This window comes from Dermacentor andersoni, chromosome 6 (genome assembly GCF_023375885.2).
Source record: "Dermacentor andersoni chromosome 6, qqDerAnde1_hic_scaffold, whole genome shotgun sequence".
Taxonomy (NCBI): Eukaryota; Metazoa; Arthropoda; class Arachnida; order Ixodida; family Ixodidae; genus Dermacentor; species Dermacentor andersoni.
In genome coordinates this window covers 160,084,274-160,103,144 of record NC_092819.1, presented here as the reverse complement: position 1 = coordinate 160,103,144, position 18,871 = coordinate 160,084,274, and the positions used below count along the sequence as shown (strand labels likewise).

Below are 18,871 nucleotides of genomic sequence, written 5' to 3'. Positions count from 1 at the left end.
TAAATATCCTCAATGCAACTGTTGCCTGCCTTCGAGTGCGTTATTTCCTTCATGAAACAAAGCATTCTATGCTTAATTTATTGGTGTTCGGTGCTTCTGCTCTCTCGGGTTCTAGCTGAATAGTAGAGGTCATCTTTGCAGATGGTGCAATCGCAAACTAGGGATGTGTTGCAGATGGGGTTATGAAAAGTGGGGCGTCCCTGGAAATAGTGCAGTCGGGTGGCCATGTGGATCACGTGGGTCGCGTGTTGGGAAGGTTTCTGCGTCTTGTCGATTTGCCTGACAGCAAAGATGAGTTACTGTTGTCGTAATTTCTATAGTGTAAAACGTGCTGCGAAAGAGGTCCAATTTTATAGCGTTTGATTAACCGCCACCAAAGCCTCGTGTCACATAAAATCCGGCTTGTGCGTTGGGATCTGCATGATTGTTTCCCAATCTTCAATGTGGATATGCCGCGTAATCACTGGCATTCTCGTGAGAATAAAACTTACCAATCTGCGTGTCTTGTGTAATTTGAATGTGATAGCGTGAAGGGCCCCGTGTCGCAAAAAAAAACAAAAAAAAAAAGAAACCGGTGTCGGCACTTCCCATCGAACGTCGTTTGGGGAAAAGTTATTCCGGATCACAACCCCGCAGGCGTTCTTTATGGCGCAGAGGCGTTACTCAACTAATTGGATTTCTCTATATTAGACACGTCCTAAAAATCGTGAAGTACAAGCTAAAGTCAACTAACAGACATCACGTAATCGGATTGTAATTTTAACATACCCGAAAACATAATTCTGTTGCGCGGAAACTCAAACAACAACCTTTTTTCCAGCGTTTCTAGCATTCATAGAGTACCGAGGCCCCCTCGGTTTCTTGCAACACCCCCATCCATGTGGCGCTCGCCTCCGCGCATCCACGACCCACGCGAGAGGCCGCGTTTCTACCAGAAAGCTCGCCGGCTCGCCTTCGTGCACAGCGTTTGCCGCCAGCATTTCCCGGTAAACGTTACGGTTACATAAGCTGCAGTTACCAGGAAGAGTGAGGAGCAGTGAGGGATCTTTGAACGCGATCGCATTCCACTCTTAAATACGAAGCTTAAGCGTCCTCCAACTTGTTCTTTTTAGTAAGAAAGTGTAGTCACACATGCTTGCGTGAGGCACCGGGTAGCCTGGTACTTTGCGCCTTCAGGTGACCTATCTTATTTTGTTATAGCGCAAGCTTGACACGGACAACACAAGACACATCTGACACACACAGCGCCGTGTGTGTCAGATGTGTCTTCTATTGTCCGTGTCAAGCTTGCGCTAGAACAAAATAAGATATGCCGTACCACTAAGCCCCTATTGCTATCTCCAGGCGACCGTCTTGTTAGTGTGTTTTTTTGATGTAGTGCTTGCTGTAGTGTGTTTTTTTTTGATGTAGTGTAGTGGGGATATGGTCGCTTCCGTGCGTCTCTATGTCCGCAAACCACCCTGCACGTCTGACTAGGCTTCGTGAGACGAAAGCCAAGTCAAGACATCTGCTGTACGTGGAGCCACGTAAGAACGTAGGACTTCTATCATTCAGCAGCCAAAGTTCATTACTGGAGGCGAAAGATACCAGAGCTCTGCCTCTTGCGTTGATGATCGGACTTCCCCAGAGTGTATGATGGGCGTTGAAATCTCCAGTGATGACCCAGGGATTGGAAGCGGAGGAAAGGATGTCTCGTAGTCTTTTGTAATCAAATCGACTTGACGGAGATAGGTAGGCGCCTACAAAAGTGAAGGCCAGATTCTTTTTCCTTACGTTTAGGCATATATATTGATTACTGTCATTAGGTGGTACAGGCTGATGAGTGTAGGTGAGGTCACGGCGAATAAACACCAAAACCTGACTGTTTTCATAAACTGCTGACGACATAAATGATTCATATCCAGAAAGCCTGATTTTGTTCGATAAGTTCGGCTCGCAAATGACGATAATGGGAAACATATTGGGGAACACGAAGCGACGGAAATCCGAAAGGCGCGCTCTGAGTCCACGGGCATTCCACTGAAAAATAGCTGCTTGTCGGACCTCTTCCCTAAAAGACCGTGGCTGTGGAGCCATGATCTACTCAAGGGTTGCAAGCACCGGACTCAGAGCGTCGAGTACTTGAAGCGCACTTCTGGCAGACGGCGTGTGCATGTTGCTTAGCAGCACGCGAATGGCATTCATTAAAGGCCTGATAAGTGCTATCACTTGCTCATCTGTTTTCCGCGACTCCTCGGATACAGCACCTTGCTGTACTGGGGGCGGCTTCTTCTGCGGCTCTTCTGGCGGTCGTGTACGCGGAAGTGGCGGCCATTCCTTTGTGGAGAGAGATCTGGCAGCCGACATGGCTACCAGAAATTTACGCCTACTTTTTATGCAGATGACGTACGCTGCTTACGTGTTCGCCAACTTGACGTGTCCCCTGAGCGCCGAGAGCGCCGGATTGACCGACAGCAGTACGGCCCTTTGCTTTCCGGTTCGACGCGGAGCGCTGATCACGACACCTTTCGACTCTGACGGCACCTGCCCGACTCTTCGCTTCTCGGTTCTACAAGGAACACTGGACGCCACAGCGACACCTGTGGTTGAACAACTCGTCTGCTGGCAACAGGGGTCAGCCCCGGACAGAAAACTACATAAGCAGCTGCCTCGCCACGCCACTCTGGGATCTGGCGCCGACATGGCTACCAGAAATTTACGCCTACTTTTTATGCAGGTTAGTTACTCCTACCGTTTCGTGAATGGCAAGCCATTTAAAAAATCGGCGTCAGATCCCATTGCATGCTTACTGTTCGCTGCAAGCAAACTGTGTTATTTTGGGTTAAGTTGCATTTTTAGCCCTGGTTGTCTGTCTAAGATTTACTTACTGCTCTCTGGAGATGTAGAACAAAATCCAGGACCCCTTTCTACTGAACAAGAACAGCAAATGTTTCAAGCTGTTATGAAAATTCCATTGATGATGCAAGGGCAGTCCGACATACTAGATGAGATCCGCTGCCTTCGAGCTAATCAGCAAGCTATGGAACAAAAGATAAACGATTTGAGTGTCAAAGTTCAATTCGCTGAGGAAACCGCATCACGCGTCACATCACTGCATGCCACGATAGAAAGGATTTCATGTCGTGTTGACTCGGCCACTTCTGCACTTGCCTCAATGCGTGATAGCCAAGACGACCTAGAAGATAGGTCTCGCCGGAATAACTTGATTTTTGTCGGCCTTCCCGACACCGCGAACGAAACATGGGCTGAATCAGAAGAAAAGATTACGTCCTTCTGTGCAGAGAAATTAAATGTGTCACTTGAACTACAATCTATGGAGAGAGCACATAGAATAGGGCGGTACTCTGAGCACAAGAAAAGACCATTAATAGTAAAATTTATGTCATTTAAAGAAAGACAACGCGTCCTTGAGGCCGCCTCGAGACTAAAGGGAACAGGATTTGGCATTAGTGAAGACTACTCTAAGAAGGTTTGTTTTGAGCGCAAGAAGTTGCTTCAGTTTGCTAAATCACGTGGCAGTGATTTCAAACTTATCTTCAATAAGCTCAAAATAGGTAAAAAGACCTACAAGTACAATGCTGATTCCGATAACGTAATCGAGTTAGACGGATAGCCATCACAGTTCGCTACATCTCGGAAGACGGCTCACAACCTGAATTTCATTGTCGTGAATTGTCGAAGTCTAAAAAACAAAAAACATGAGTTGAATCTCTTTTGGAATCGACAAAACCGCATGTAGTCATTGGCACAGAGTCATGGCTAGATAGTTCAGTCTACAACAACGAACTATTTCCGTCAGACTACACTGTTTACAGAAAAGACCGCAACTGCCACGGTGGTGGCGTCTTTGTTTTGATCCACAGCAGTCTCAGCAGCACTCCCATCAACGTAGAAAGCTGCCTTTGCGAAACGGTCTGGTGTAGGGTGATGCTCGCAAACGGCCACTCTGTAGCAATCGGATCGTTCTACAGGCCCCCAAACTGCAGGTCACCGAAGCCTTTGTTTCAAATGAATGACATCATGCTCTCGTTAAACACGACATATATTATTCTTGGTGGCGACTTTAACTTTCCCCATATGAAATGGGAAAACTTTCAACCGCAAAACAATTCCTCATCTCTTATTTCCACAGCATTTTGCGAGCTGACAAAAGCCAACTCTCTGTTCCAGTTTGTTGAGCGCTCAACAAGGTTAGGATCAGCTAATGAAAGCATAATTGATCTGTTCCTCTGTAACGATCGAGATCTTGTATCCAGCGTCACCGTAATTCCCGGTATAAGTGACCACGAAGTCGTTACTGCAAAACTAACGTGTACTGCTATGCGCCGAAAAAGCCCACCACCACGGAAGGTGTTCTTTTATAATAAAGCAGATTACTCATCGCTATCTCTGGAACTTGACGGCTTTCTACCTGAATTTCGTCGACACACCTCAAACATCGACGTCAATTCTGCCTGGTGTTTGTTTAAAGCTAAGCTATTGTCGTTAGTTCAAGTTTACGTCCCATCACGCATCGTATCGTCCCTACGGCAAACTGATAAGCCATGGATGAACCACAACCTTCGATCAATTATTAACAGAAGGCACCGATTATATCGCAAATATTGCGCATGCCCGGATTCCGACACGTACCTTGATGAAAGACCTAACCAAGACTATCAACTAAGAAATGAGGAACGCTGAGGCTACATACCTGCGCACATTAGGTGATAAAATAAAATCTAATCCGAAAGATCTCTGGAAGTATGTCAAAAGTAAAGGGAACAACAAAGTAACTGTGCCTGATACTATAGATGACGTAAATTACGGTGATGACGTAACCAGCAAAACTGAGCACTTCAATCACTACTTCCAATCAATATTTTCCGGCACTGCTGCTATTGTGAAAGACTTACCAATTCCTACCGGCTTCGAACAAATGGAAAACATAGACATAACAGAACAGGGAGTTGTTTCACTACTCAAGAACGTTAAAGTTAGCTCCGCATCTGGTCCTGACCACATTCCAAACTATGTCTTAAAGAACTGTGCTGCATCCGTCGCCCCATTTCTAGTAATTCTTTTTCAGGCATCTATCGAAGAGGGGTCCCTGCCTAAAGATTGGAAAAGTGGTAACGTAGTACCTGTATTCAAAGGCGGCGACAAGACAAAGACAAAAAATTACAGACCAATTTCACTAATTAGCGTCTCATGTAAGCTACTAGAGCATATAATTTATACCAACTTAATGAGTCACTTACAGAGCAACGGATTATTTTGCCCCACGCAAATTGGGTTTCGCCGGGGATTCTCATGTGACACTCAGCTAATCGAATTCACCCATGATATCACATCATCAATAAATAACGGACACCAGGTTGACTGCGTATTTCTGGATTTTCAGAAAGCTTTTGATTCTGTTGCACATAACCTTCTACTCACAAAACTGTCTGCCATCAAAATTCCAGCATCACTGATGAAATGGCTTGAGGCGTATCTTACTGGTAGAAAGCAGCGTGTTGTCCTTGAAGGACTGACCTCATCAGAGACTGAAGTCTTATCGGGCGTTCCACAGGGGTCCGTCTTGGGCCCACTGTTATTTCTAATATTTATAAATGACATAGGAACGCATCTTTCCAGTCACATACGCCTGTATGCTGATGATTGTTGCATATATCGCACCATTACGTCCCCTGCCGATTCAAGTATCTTACAAAATGACCTTCTAATAGTGTCCACGTGGTGCGACAGCTGGAGCATGAAATTAAACTCTGCCAAGTGCAATGCCATTCGCTTCACTAACAAGAGGGTACCACTTGTTAAAAATTACTTTCTAAACAGTGAACCATTGATCGAGGTAAGTAGTTACAAGTACATAGGCGTTGTCTTTACAAATAATCTTTCTTGGAATGACCATATAGAGAGCGTGGCGTTAAAGGCTAGTCGTAGGTTACATGTTCTAAAACGTAATTTCTGGAGAGCCCCCCATAAGGTAAAGGAAACGCTTTATTTAACAAACGTTCGTCCGATGTTAGAGTACGGCAGCTCTGCCTGGGACCCAGAGACAAACACAGCCATTAACCAACTGGAACGAATACAAAAACGCGCCGCCCGGTGCGTTACTGCCAACTATGATTTCACTCAGAGCTCATCACAAATACGTGTTAACTTGGGATGGCCACTTCTCGAGAACCGACGGAAATATTTGCGGCTTAAACTTTTCTTCAATATTTACACAGGCAAGACTGGTTTGTGCAGTGACACATACATAAAGAACCCAAGCTACATATCGCCTAGAACAGATCATCCGCTAAAGGTGCAAGAGTACAAATGCCGTATCAACCTATATAAGCATTCCTTCTTTCCAGTAACTGTACATGATTGGAATAAACTGCCGCTCGAAATTGTTACAGCAACGCCATCTGTGTTCGAAACTTTGTTGTCGAAACATTTATATCTTTAGTTTAAAATGTGTTTCGCTTCGGACAGAATAGGATATTATCCTTTCCTGTCCGCGGCTTCTTGCCTTACTCGCTGTTCTTCTTTCTCATTACTTTATTATAATTATAATTATTATTAATAATATCATTGCGTCGTATTATGTACTCAAGTGTATTTATATTGCATTTCATAATAACCTCTAGTGTAATGTTGTGTTAAGCACTGTGTTTTCAATATCAATATTTTGTTGTATTGTGTATTAGATCTATCCTTTTGTAACATCAATCATCTGTATTTCTATCATTTGTATACTGCTTCCCCTTACTCTAATGCCCAACATTGGGCGCTGTAGGTATGTAAGTAAATAAATAAAAGTAAAAAACATTGGTGTTCGGAGTGCTGGAAACGTCCGCTGATGATGATGCTTGACGAGGGGACTTTTCCTGAAAGCTTGATCTTTTCCGCCGTGAAGACCTTCGTCGGTGACGTCGTCTTCGCCGTACTTTCACAGCGGCCTCTTTGTGGGTAGAGTTGTCTCTCACAATTTGTTTAAGAATGGTGATCTCTATCTTGATCTGGGGACAGTCTTTGGAAGAGGCGCAGTGATCACCTTGACAGTTAGGACACTTCAACGTGGTTGCGCTGCAGTTGTCTTCCGAGTGGGGTTCGGCACATCGAGGGCATACGGCCGAATTTCTGCAAACACCCTTCACATGTCCAATGTTCTGACAATTGAAGCATTGCATTGGTCTTGGAATAAATGGTCGATCTTGGTGGCGAAAGTGGCCAACCTTCACGTAGGGTGGAAGGCAGTGGCCTTTGAAGGTTATCCTTACACAACCTGTGTTGCCGAGGCGACCAACATGCACAATCACGTTGTGTTCGCTTGCTGGTTTTATGAGAATTGGGAGGTCTGCATTAGATAGTTTATTGTGAATGTCATAGATGACTCCTGTTATTGTGGCACCATTCGTTGGCACGATGGAACGGACCTTGATGTTTCCCAGTTGCGTTACATGTTGTAGTATGGTCAGTGCACTCGGGTTCATCACATCGATTGCCAGGATGTTTCGCCTAGTATTTATCCTAACATCCTTGATCTCATTTGGCACGGTGTTTTCTAGATACACGGAGAGTGCTTGCCTGTTGAGGACGCGCAGGTTGTCGGTAGCGTTCTGTGGCACAAACAGGATGGAGTGAGGCCATCGCTGAGGAGCTGTTTTCACAGTGTTCGAGCTGGACGCCGAAGATGAGTTGATAATTCTTCGTTTGGCCTTGCGGTACTGGACAAGTCGAAAGCTGTCTTCCGAGGACTCGTCGCCTGATGCGCAGTACAGCTCTGTGTCCTCGCTACCACTCGACGTATTTCCTCGCTTCCTCGAACCGATGTCCGTGGGTGAACGGGAACTGGGAGGATCCTCGGGGTGTTGTACATCCATCACCGCGATGGAGGGTGCGGTAGACCCCACAGGTGCAGTAAGAAGTCCAGAAAAACACAGAGACGGGCGAGATGTGTTCCGCAAGATAAGCACTTCGTCTTCTTCCTTAACGGCGGTAAAGAAACCGCCGTTACTCTAAATAAAATAAACTCAGAAATATAAGCTAGCTTATTAAAAAACGCACTTTGTCTTTCATTACCCGTAGGCTATGAAAGAAGGCAAATGATTATCGGTAAACGTTATTTCCAAGCAGGTAGCAGCGTAGCTGACTTGGAACAAGAAATCTCAGGTGTTCCCACTGCACTTGTGGGATACGGTGATTGCATCTTTAGCAGAATCGACAATGTGGCCAGTCCTTGTGTAATCATATTTAAAAAAGGCACTCCATACACTCAGACAAACGCGCAAAGGAAGGAGAAATGGAAAGGAAGCGCAAAACAAAGAGTCACGCTACAAAATATTAAAAGTGCGACGAAATATCGCCATCCAAGCTGAAAGTGGTGTAAGTTTATTGGCGCGGCTCTTTACGGGCACTGCAGTACCACCTGTGTGACGTCATTACAAGTTCTGCACTGCGTGTTATAGCTTTTCAGTGTGCGATAAACTTTGGCGCACCCACATGTCGCGTCCGCGTCAGTCGGACCCCCGTAAAGTTACAGCAACATCCCAGAAGATAAGCCGCAAAGCTAAACCTTGCTATCGCAGTCAGTGTTTTGTCCTGTTGGCGAAACTGCCAATTTTGTTTGCTTCATGCATCAACGCTTGCTTTTACGAAGATTACTAAGTCTGTTTTGCGGGGAAGTAAGTCTGAGGCAATTTAAAAAAAAAATTATGGGGTTTTACGTGCTAAAACAACTTTCTGATTATGAGGCACACCGTAGTGGAGGACTCCGGAAATTTCGACCACCTGGGGTTCTTTAACGTGCACCTAAATCTAAGTACACGGGTGTTTTCGCATTTCGCCCCCATCGAAATGCGGCCGCCGTGGCCGGGATTCGATCCCGCGACCTTGTGCTCAGCAGCCTAACACCATAGCCACTGAGCAACCACGGCGGGTTCTGAGGCAATTTTCTCCGCCAAAAGACAATCCAAGTACATTTTTGAGTAAATGTCCTGATGGTAGTTTTCTTCAATAACAAACACATTGATTTAGTAATGTTTACAAGTTAGGTGACTCTCTGAATAATTTATCTTGTGCTCTACATTCCTTACACCATTGCCTGAGTCTACGAAGTAAGAAAATCCAGAACACCTGTACGTGGGCATTGTAATATTATGCGTACGCTAAAAGTCCCCGTTACACGACCTCGCGGCTTTCGACGAGCCACCAAAAGCTGAGAAAGGAAAAGCGGACCAATCGAAGACACCGGCATGACTGCCGGTAACCGGTTGCCTGCTTTCATTGCGCTGGCTCAACGCCTACTGCATAGCACAAGGGCGGTGCACTTATGCATTACAAGCGCCAAGCGCACAGTTAGCAAGGCGCACCTTCCCCTTGTAACAAGAGCATGATCTGAATATGCGCAGCTAGCAATAACATAAATTTCCCAAGTTGTCGGAAATCTCCATTTAGGCACAACCACAAATGACAGTGCACTGACGAGTACGGGATGTTGTGGGCCTCGCGCTCGTTAAAACCACAATACGGAATACAGATTCGCAATTGCTTGTTATTGTTATAAATCTTGAGATAACCATACTGATTCACATAATGCTACGCTCGAAGAAAAAATAGCTCAAATAGGTAAATTACGTCGATTTCACGTAAAGCTATTTCAATCTGTTTCCATTTTATTTCAGCCATTATTCTTTTGCGATTAGCCAAACATTTTTCGAAAGTGTCCACTTAGCCTCTCTTTGACGCGACGTCAAAAAGCCGCTACAACTCACCACATTAAAGTGACGTGTACCCACTATTGTAATATTGCGTTAAAGAAAATTGCACTTTTGTAATTGCCGGAGACTGGCCCTTTCCGAAATGTATAGAGGATAGCAGCCGCCGATAGCTCTGGCGCAGGCTTCTCGGAGCCGCCAGAGAAAATGTATTTCTTTGCGTATAATATAAACAGTTGCGTGGCTGTTTATAAAGTAGTCGGAAATTTACAGAAAAATAAAAATGGGTTGGAGTGCATACCGCAAGCATTACCAAATTATGACTGGGAGCTTATCACTGTCGTTGACAAGAAAACTGTACAATCATTGTATTCTACTACTGCTACCACATGAGGCAGGAACTTTGAGATAAACAATGAAGCTCCAGAACAAGTTGAGGACAGTGACAATAGTGGCGGAGCAAGAAAGGTTAGGTTCAATGTTAAGAAAGAAGAATAGAGCGGTGTGGACCAGAGAGCAAGCAAATATAGCCTATATTCTAGTTGACATTAGGATAAAGAAAATGGAGCTAGGATGACTATGCAATGCGTAGGACAGATAACCGGTGAACCATCTGAATCTGAATCTGAGTTACAGGACGGATGCCAAGAGAAGGGAAGTTCAGTCGAGGACGGGAGAAAATTAAGTAATGAAATTATGAAATTTTCAGATGCAAGTTGCAGTCAGCTAGTGCAAGACAGGGATCATTGCAGAACAGTGGGAGGGGCCTTTGTTCTGCAGAAGACGTAAAACTAGGTTAATTATGATCATGATAATGTTGTCTATCTCGTTCGGCACGAATGCGACATCACTTTGCCAACTCTTTAATGAGGATTCGTTTTAGCGGCATTACAAATGCGAAGCACTTCTTTGCCTAGCCGGAGCCAAGGTCAAATGCGAGGCCATCAAGGTCACCCTGTTTGTCGCCGATGCGCGTGCACGCCCATGGGCCCGCTCGCCGACTGCTACTGGCTCGGCCCCTTGACGCATTGCTCCACTCGCCGGTACGGGTTTGCGCGGCAAAAAAAGAATAAGAAAGAAGAAAACAACAGTCGTGGCTCGGTTGCGTTAGCTGCGTTTGTTCCGCCCGTATACTTAGATTTAGGTGCCGATTAAAGAATCCCAGGCAGTACAAATTTCCGGAGTCCCGCACTACGGTGTGCCTCATAATCATATTCGTGGTTTTGGCCCGTAAGACTCCATAATTCTTTTTATTGTAGGCAATGTCCTTATGTCCGTCCGCGCCAAGTGTCCAAGACGTGTCCCTCAACCACCTTAGTTTTTGGTTAGAAAACTCCCCGCTATTTGGTACATGGCTCACCGTCTCTTCCTAAAATATTCTCACAGACCAATTGGTGTGCCACCTCACGTGCTTTCAACGCTGGCTCAACTGTTCCAAACATGTTCCTGCAATCAAAATTATTAAATATGTTATTTTAGCGTCTCTTACTTCAAATATTTGTATACTGAACCTACAAAAATACTCCAATTTGTAAAGGTGCTCATTGGGCAACTTTGGTCTGAAAAAGACCAAAGAAAAATTACTGCAATCTTTTAGCGATGATGTACTTGTTTTTTCAGGCAGCAATACTCTTGATTTGTTTTTGTTAGTTTATTACCTAATTGTCCCGCAGTATTATATTACAGTAAATTAATTTAAGCGTCAATAAACGCGAGAAACGTTTTTTTAAATATTTTGCCAAACAAGAAATAAATTTTTCTTTGGGTCCACTTTATTTACGATTATCGCAACGAAATTCTCCTCGTAAAATAATTACACAAGGTGCATCAAAAGAAGGCTGCTTATTGTCGTTCGACTTTCATCATCTCATTTTGGTTTTGGTTTTAGCGAGATCTGCATTTTCCAATGTGACCTCTGCCACATTGCCACGCTCGGCAATTTTAGTGCCCCTGCTTCACGGCAAAGCACAGTGGCTGTCTTGCTTACGCACTTGGCAAGTACACATTGGTAGGGTAACTTGACCTGCCTCAGTACGTGAGGACTGGACTGTACTGCCCAGTCCCATCAACTATTACAAAAGTTATCTTCGTGTTGACTTTTGTCGCTTTTTTAAACTCTATAAATATTTTTAGCACTTAGCGAAACGCAGACATGGTTTGTATCTTGCAGAGAAACTGGAGGTTTGTGTGAACCGAAATTCTATTGACTTGCTTGTTTATCGCTGTCAGGTCGCTGTCGATACAGATGCATAAAACAAAACTCGTATCTTTGTGCACGGTTTCTAAGAGTTCACAATCTAAAACGGAAATTATTTAAATAAAAGGAAGGTGGCTGTACAGTTGCAAGGCTTACGGAAGAGGAATGAAGGGGTCAATAAGCCACCCACCTTTCAAAGTAATTGGATACGTGTTTGCTGCAATACCATTAAGATCCTCGGTGCCTGGAAGCTTGACGTCAAAACATTCGACAACATTCTTCAGAAACTGGGTCACAGGGAAACCGTTATTCCAACAGTTGCTAATCGTTCTTATGACAACGTAATGCCCTGATGGCTGTTGACGCTACGGGTATTAAAGTTGCTTGCATTTGAGGTTTAGAATTACCCACTACTGTCAGAGGCGCTCCTGCTGGAAAGGAGAAATTCGAAGTGACTTGGCCTGCCACTTTGACAAGGCAGTGGAAGGTTAGTGATTAACAACTTGCTTCTTGACCTGATATTTAAAACTTTGGAGCTGTTTAGTAGCGTATCAGCGTTTCACTAAGCCGAAAGCCCGGCCGAGCTGACAGCTCTTGGGCAAGACCCAACTCGATAACTGTGACTTTTCATCACCATGGGCTTTACAACAATGAATAAAATTATTTATCACAGGAAAGTATCATATAGTGGATTACCACACCCGGCATAACTAACAACAGAAAAGAGAACAGCCATGACGTAGACCAAAGATATCAAACGTACAATGTGTTAGAAGAGTTCTATAATGAATACCTTATAGTAGCAGGTTTGCATCTGTACATCAAAGTACAACAAGAACAGAGCGTTTGAAAGGAGATCGTAGAATAAGCATTTTGCGCATGCCCAACTTCGGGATACCGACTGCTTATAAAACTTGCCGAAAGGGCAGTCGAATGACCTCTTGCATCACCCCTCGGAATAGGATGTTTGTCTATGTGACGCAAACTAATGCCCTAGAAACTTTAAGGTGAAGCTTTTGTATTAATCTGTGGTGCGGGCAGATGGCGCCATGACCGCGGTGATAAATATTCGAAACAGCACGCATAATTAACTAAACACAGAGCACATAGCAATACCGAGCAATATTAGGTTGTTTTTGGAATCTGAAAAGAAGTAATGGTGCGGGCGCTAACGTGTACAAATGCTATTCAGTGCTTAAAATGGGATAACTTGAGCGTCTTTGAAGTTAACCAAAGATCGGTAGGCCGGTTTGCCTTGGGAGTCAATGATAAAACCACAAATGAGCCAGTGCAGGATGACATGGGTTGAGCCTCTTTTGAAGAGGGAGATGTGCAGAGCAAACTTATGTCTGAAGAATGTCCCATGAACATGGATCGATAATATTGGGCGGCTAAAGTGCACAGGCATCTGAACCAGAAAAGCGTGAACACAGAAAGGAGGAAGTGGTCAAGAAAATTTGCGACCAAGTACTGAGTATTCGAAGTGTAAATAGACAACCAGGAGTCTTCAGAATGAAAGCACGATTGACAGACAGTGAATTGCATCCAAAGATTTCAAACAAGGAAATTTAAAGCACGGGAAGAAAGAAATGTGAAGGAGAAGCCTGTACAATTACACAAAGAGAACTGCCTTGCTCTTGATGGATTGAGCCGCCTGCCTAAGGACAGGAACATAGCGGAGCAAGTACTCGCAGCCAGATAAGGCATGCGTATGCTGCACCGAAAATCCGGAGGCCATTCAGTATATACCCTCGAAATCGCGATAGCGCGATTCGACCAAAAACCTCTAACAGAGGAACTTATTTTAGAATGTCGAAACCACAAACCATGGCAGCGGAGGGCGACGAGGGCACTGTTGCACTATTTAAGGGCAACAGAATTGGACAAGTGGCTGTAGCCTGAACAGACGTTTATAGTGCTGCAAGTGCTACTGTGCTGTGTGGTGACGGTATACGGTGCCAGTATTTGACTGTGATTGCATGTCTATGCTCCTTTCTTTCTTTATCTCTACTTTGCCATCACTTTACATCCCCCTCGCCTCTCTCCCCAGTGTATAGGGTAGCAAACCGGATCTACACATCTGGGTAACCTCCATGCCTTTCCCTTTCTTTTCTCTCTCTCTCTCTCTCTCTAATAATATGCGAAGGGATCCACCCAGTGATAGCCGTAGGTACTGTGCACCTTGCAGAAGCGCTTGGACTTAAAGTGGACGGAAGCATCAGCCGGCCAGCCGTCGAGAAAAGCAAGAGAGTTTTAAAGTATTGGCTGAAAAAAATAGGGTACAGTTTGATACGAACGAATATCTTACAGTAATACGTAAGGGTACCAGATCGATGGAGAAGTTGGTATGCTGCGGCCGCGTTGGAACGCGTGCACTCTTTTTTCTGCCGTTCCAGCGTGGCCGTGCGCATGCATGCCTCTGCTCAGCAGAAAAGCTAGTGTTTGTGCGCCGAACACCATTTTTAGCAGTGGGAGCCAGTACGGTGCCATGGCTCCACTGCAGAGTCGATTGAAAGGAGCACGGGAATGCGTCCCCCAGTTGCCTTCTTCGTCTTTTTGCGGCCAAACGCATTGCGAGTCCCTGGCGTCTCCAGAGATTAGAGCCTGCACACATGGGTGTCCGCTCAAGGGTGGACACGTGAGCACGTGTGCCAGCCAAGTGTCAATGCAGTCATCGTGGCCACACATCCAAGCAAACCTGCGCAGGCGTGCTCGGGTAGACCCCAAAATAATTTACGTCCCTAAAAGCGAAAAAAGGCGTAAATGTATTTATAACTCACACGCTTAGCGTGTTGGTCGTATAAATCACACCCTAAGGGTGTAAAAAGAAACGAGAAGAAAGGGGTTAACCGAGGGCCTCGCTAATGTTACGGGATCGTTCCGCGCCTGCGGCAAGTTGTTTTTTTCATCCACTTTAGTTTCCATTAATTTATCATTTCTTTATTTCATTTATTGAGCACAAGTAATTTCCCCTATGTAGTCCTTAGTGTCACTGTGTTGGCTTCTTATGAAATGACCCTAAGGGTGTGACTTATAGACACATTTACACCCTTTTTCACTTATAATGGTGTAAATTATTTTTATTTAGAAGTGTATATTGTTCGGGAGCAGGGAGCCTGCTTAGCCGTTGATATAACTTCGTTTTCGATAGATGTCGCCACTGCGGGAACACCAGCTTTGTGTGCGCTCACCATACCTAAATCGCGGTTTGTTAATCACCTTCACTCCAATATGCGGTATCGATTCCAGCAAACACGTGCGTGAGGTAAAACAGTTTTACTCCTCTCGTCACCCGCAACAGTGAACGAAAGAACCGAAACTTACTCTTGGTGGTGGTGGTGAATTGTAGCAACAGGTGGGTTTAGCCTGGCGATCAAGGCCGGAATTGCTCCGCCTGAGCGTCTCGCACAATACCGCGGAAGGGTTTCACCACATGTCCATCAAACCAGTCTCTCTTAAGAATTCGACAAGGAGACGTGAAGTTTCTTTGCGGGCTGTAGCTGATCCCTCGGGAAATATTACTCTTCTCAAAGCGCGGCTGTCGGCAATTCGTGTGGCTCATTGCGAGAAATTCGACCGCCGCTTACGTGAAGTCCGATCACACAACTCGGTCTTCGCCAACACGACTGCGACTATATGCTTGCGCGAGCGAAGTTCGTTTCCCCAGAACGCAGTCCTGGCAGCCCCAAAATAAACCAGCTTCGCAGGTTTATTTTGCAGGCGCGGCGGCGCTTGATGCGCTTGATGCACTTGCGCTCCGTGGAGCGTGAAGGCCCTGGACGGCTTCCGGTTTCGCTCGCTGACGTAGCCCACAAAATCCAGAGAACCCTTTTGCATCCGCGATGTGGTGGCAGCGCGTTCACGATCCCAAAGAACTAGCGATCAGCCATTTTTGACAGTCCAGTCAGCCAAGAAAAAATAAGTGTTTTGTAGCATAGTATACTGTAGGCATATATTGTTGATGTTTTCAGATATAAAGAACGTGCTCCGTGCGTCGAACTCAAGTTTTCTTTTGTTGTTGTTGCACTTAACAGTACAATTCACTTGTCATACACGCCAACTCCCCAACAAAACTGGCGCCAGATAGAGGGTCCTATAAGTTTATAGGATATTGTAACATGTCCTTGCGGACGGCTAAGCCGGATGTTTTCCGGGAACTCTGTAAGCCCGAAAGTAGTAGCAAGAGCACGTTAAAATCTAAGCCCGAAGATTTTCAACAATTTTCCTTGGTACATAACGACAATTTTACGAGTCAAGATTGCCGTGAGTATTACGAGAAATATTATGTATTGTTCCTAAGGCCTATTGCGCATGCATTCTATCTCAAGACTTAAAAATAGTCTTTTCGCACAGTGGGAGACTTTAAAAGCACGATCTGTGTTCCGGCACAGCAGACTGATGAGGCCCGTGACCGGAAGTTTCTTGGGGCCGCTCTCTCGCTGCTCTTATCGCGAAACCCTCTTATATGTGGCCTGAACTGTACAAAGTCACAAAACAAATATACTGGCGCGTTTTCTTAGATGCATCAGCCTATGCGATAGTTTTTGGCGAAATGAACGCCAGTGCTTAATTTCGTGTGTTCGTGGTTGCTGTGGCGTTTTGGTATTTCTTTCTTCCAACTTTTTATTCCCATTTCTTTCTCCCCCAGTGAAAAGCAGCCAATTGAGGAAAGCATTGCTAGCCTCCCTGCCTTTCTCCATCCCTTCTCTCTCTCTCTCTTGATTTAGTTAATTGTGTCTGAGAACCTAACATTTTCCTAGATTCTCTCCTCTTTGCCCCGTTTTCGAGAAGTAAATGCTGAAAATATGCACTGAAGTGCACTATACTTTGAGTCAAATATTTAGGAATGTCGAAAAAGAAATCTATTACGGAAAAGTAATAAAAGTGTTAACATAAATACATTCCATGACCCATTGTGAGTTTTTGTCCATAAAAATTATTGGTTCAATCATATGCTGCTAAACCGGTCATTTCAAACGTAGTATGTAAGGTTTTCTTAATTCACGTTTGGATTGGTTATTGTAGTACGGACTGCTACCTAGAATATAAGAACATGCCAACAGGCCTGCTCAGGTATGAATGCTGGCCGCATAACTTAAAGGTTCTGCACACAACTACAGAGCCTAAGGTAAACTCCAACCGCCACAGCGGTATTTTGTGGAAGGGAATGACGTTGGTGAAATGAAGAGAGAAAGAAGGAGTAGATGGAACGCAAGATCGGCAGCCTATAGGTAATAGCATGCAACGTTGGACCCATTCCGAGCTCGCGCTTCTATATGCGGTGAGGGCCAAGAAAAAAAAATAGAGAAAGGAAATTGTAAATACGGACATAGGGAAAGAAATACAAATCACGAAAGGAAGAGCCAGTAAAGAAGTAAGAAAAGCAAGAAAAAACGAAAGGGAGGTAGAAATAAGGAACTAAGCAAAGACAAGCAACCAATGGAAAAAAACACGCCCATCTGAGGGTTTCCAATGGTCAACAGCGCTTTCACGGTGGTAGAAAAAATAAACACAGCAAAAAAAAAGCAAGAAAGAAAACACGTGACTCTGCCCATTTCGCACGAAGCAACCGTTGCAATTTCTCCAGTGCTCGAAAGCCACGGCAAATATTTTGAATGCGCCTAGTCGAATGGCTCAGTTTAGATAAGTTCCCAAAGTAGGCATCGCCTGCTTTTGTCGAACTTTGGCAAGTTCGGCCCTTATTTTGCTCGCCCTCAAACTCAAGTTATATCGCGTTCACACACGTTCTCCAGTAGAACGTCAGCTTATGCCTGGACGCCTGCTGCCTAGGTAGATAAAGATTAATAGGGGTGTGTGTATATTCAAAATTTCGAACACGAATCAGATAGCGCTTCCTATTCGACCATCAAGAGAACAGACGGGTGGGCTAATTGGTACCGCATAACTTGAGGCAAAGCGCAAAAAAGGATGATGACAACACAAGGGAACGAAGACAACGTGCTGTGTCTCCGTTCCCTTCTGTTGTCATCGTGCTTTTTGCTCTTTGCCTCAATTTATTCGAGCATCTTTGGTTTCCGTTAAGACGATGTGCTGTGCGGCAAATACTTTGACGAGCTTTACCCTTTCACTAAGTTCATCTGATTACATGCTGTTCTTTTCTTTCTTTTCTTTAATTTTTCAAAATGTATTTCAAGGCAGAAATAACTTGTCCTTGGCTAACAATCGGCGAGTCAATAGCTGATAGCAAATAAGGGCCCATTGTATATAGTTCATAGGGCAAGAAAACGTACAACTCTGTTAGAGTAATTCCCTGTCGTAATACGTTACATCACTGTCACTGTCATGGCGCATCAGATAAGGTTCTTTCTTTTGGCAGGCAAGTACTTTGTTACCAAGCTGACTCCACTAAAGATTCACATCTCGTTTTTTTTTTTTTCGAAATTACAAATATTTAGTATTAGATTCGACATTCAAAACATCGTTTTGGTGAAATATTCGTCATCGATTCAATTCTAAACTTGTCAATCGAAACTGCTAAACATTTATGACGGAATCAGTTGGCAGTACGACAATAAACAGTTTTGAATGTTTCGAGAAACTTGCGTCTTTTGAAACCTGTGGAGCCTTCAATGCGAAGTATGATGTCTAACGTCGACGTTGACCTAAAGCATAATCGTTGCCATAGCTTGACCCTTTAATTAGGCCATGACCTTCGCATACTCGAACTTATGGGGCTAGAGGAATATTATTTCCTGAGTAACCTTATTACTCCGGCTTGCCATGACTAGTCATATATGATATAATATGTGCAAGCTTTGCTTGTTTCAAGTATATTTCATTTATAAAGGCAGCGGGCAGCAGGCTACTTAAGTGCGGCTCCAAATAACCGGAAAGCTTAAAAGGCACCCCGACCTACCAATGTTTCTAGTGATGAGAAGTGTGCACAGCACCCTAAAAAGAATAAAAATGAAGACAGAGTGCTTGAGAAGATCGAAAATAATTCATAGAAAAAAGAAAGAAT

General features: G+C 44.5%; 1 protein-coding gene across 1 annotated transcript; it reads left to right on the top strand.

Annotated features, from left to right (window-relative positions):
* Positions 1–2,781: 2,781 nt before the first annotated feature.
* On the top strand, positions 2,782–3,697 carry LOC140218893 (uncharacterized). Its single transcript, XM_072288598.1, has 2 exons — positions 2,782–2,790; positions 2,858–3,697. Exons 1-2 carry the CDS (start codon positions 2,782–2,784, stop codon positions 3,611–3,613), a joined length of 765 nt encoding a protein of 254 aa, XP_072144699.1. The 3' UTR covers positions 3,614–3,697.
* The last annotated feature ends 15,174 nt before the right edge of the window (positions 3,698–18,871 follow it).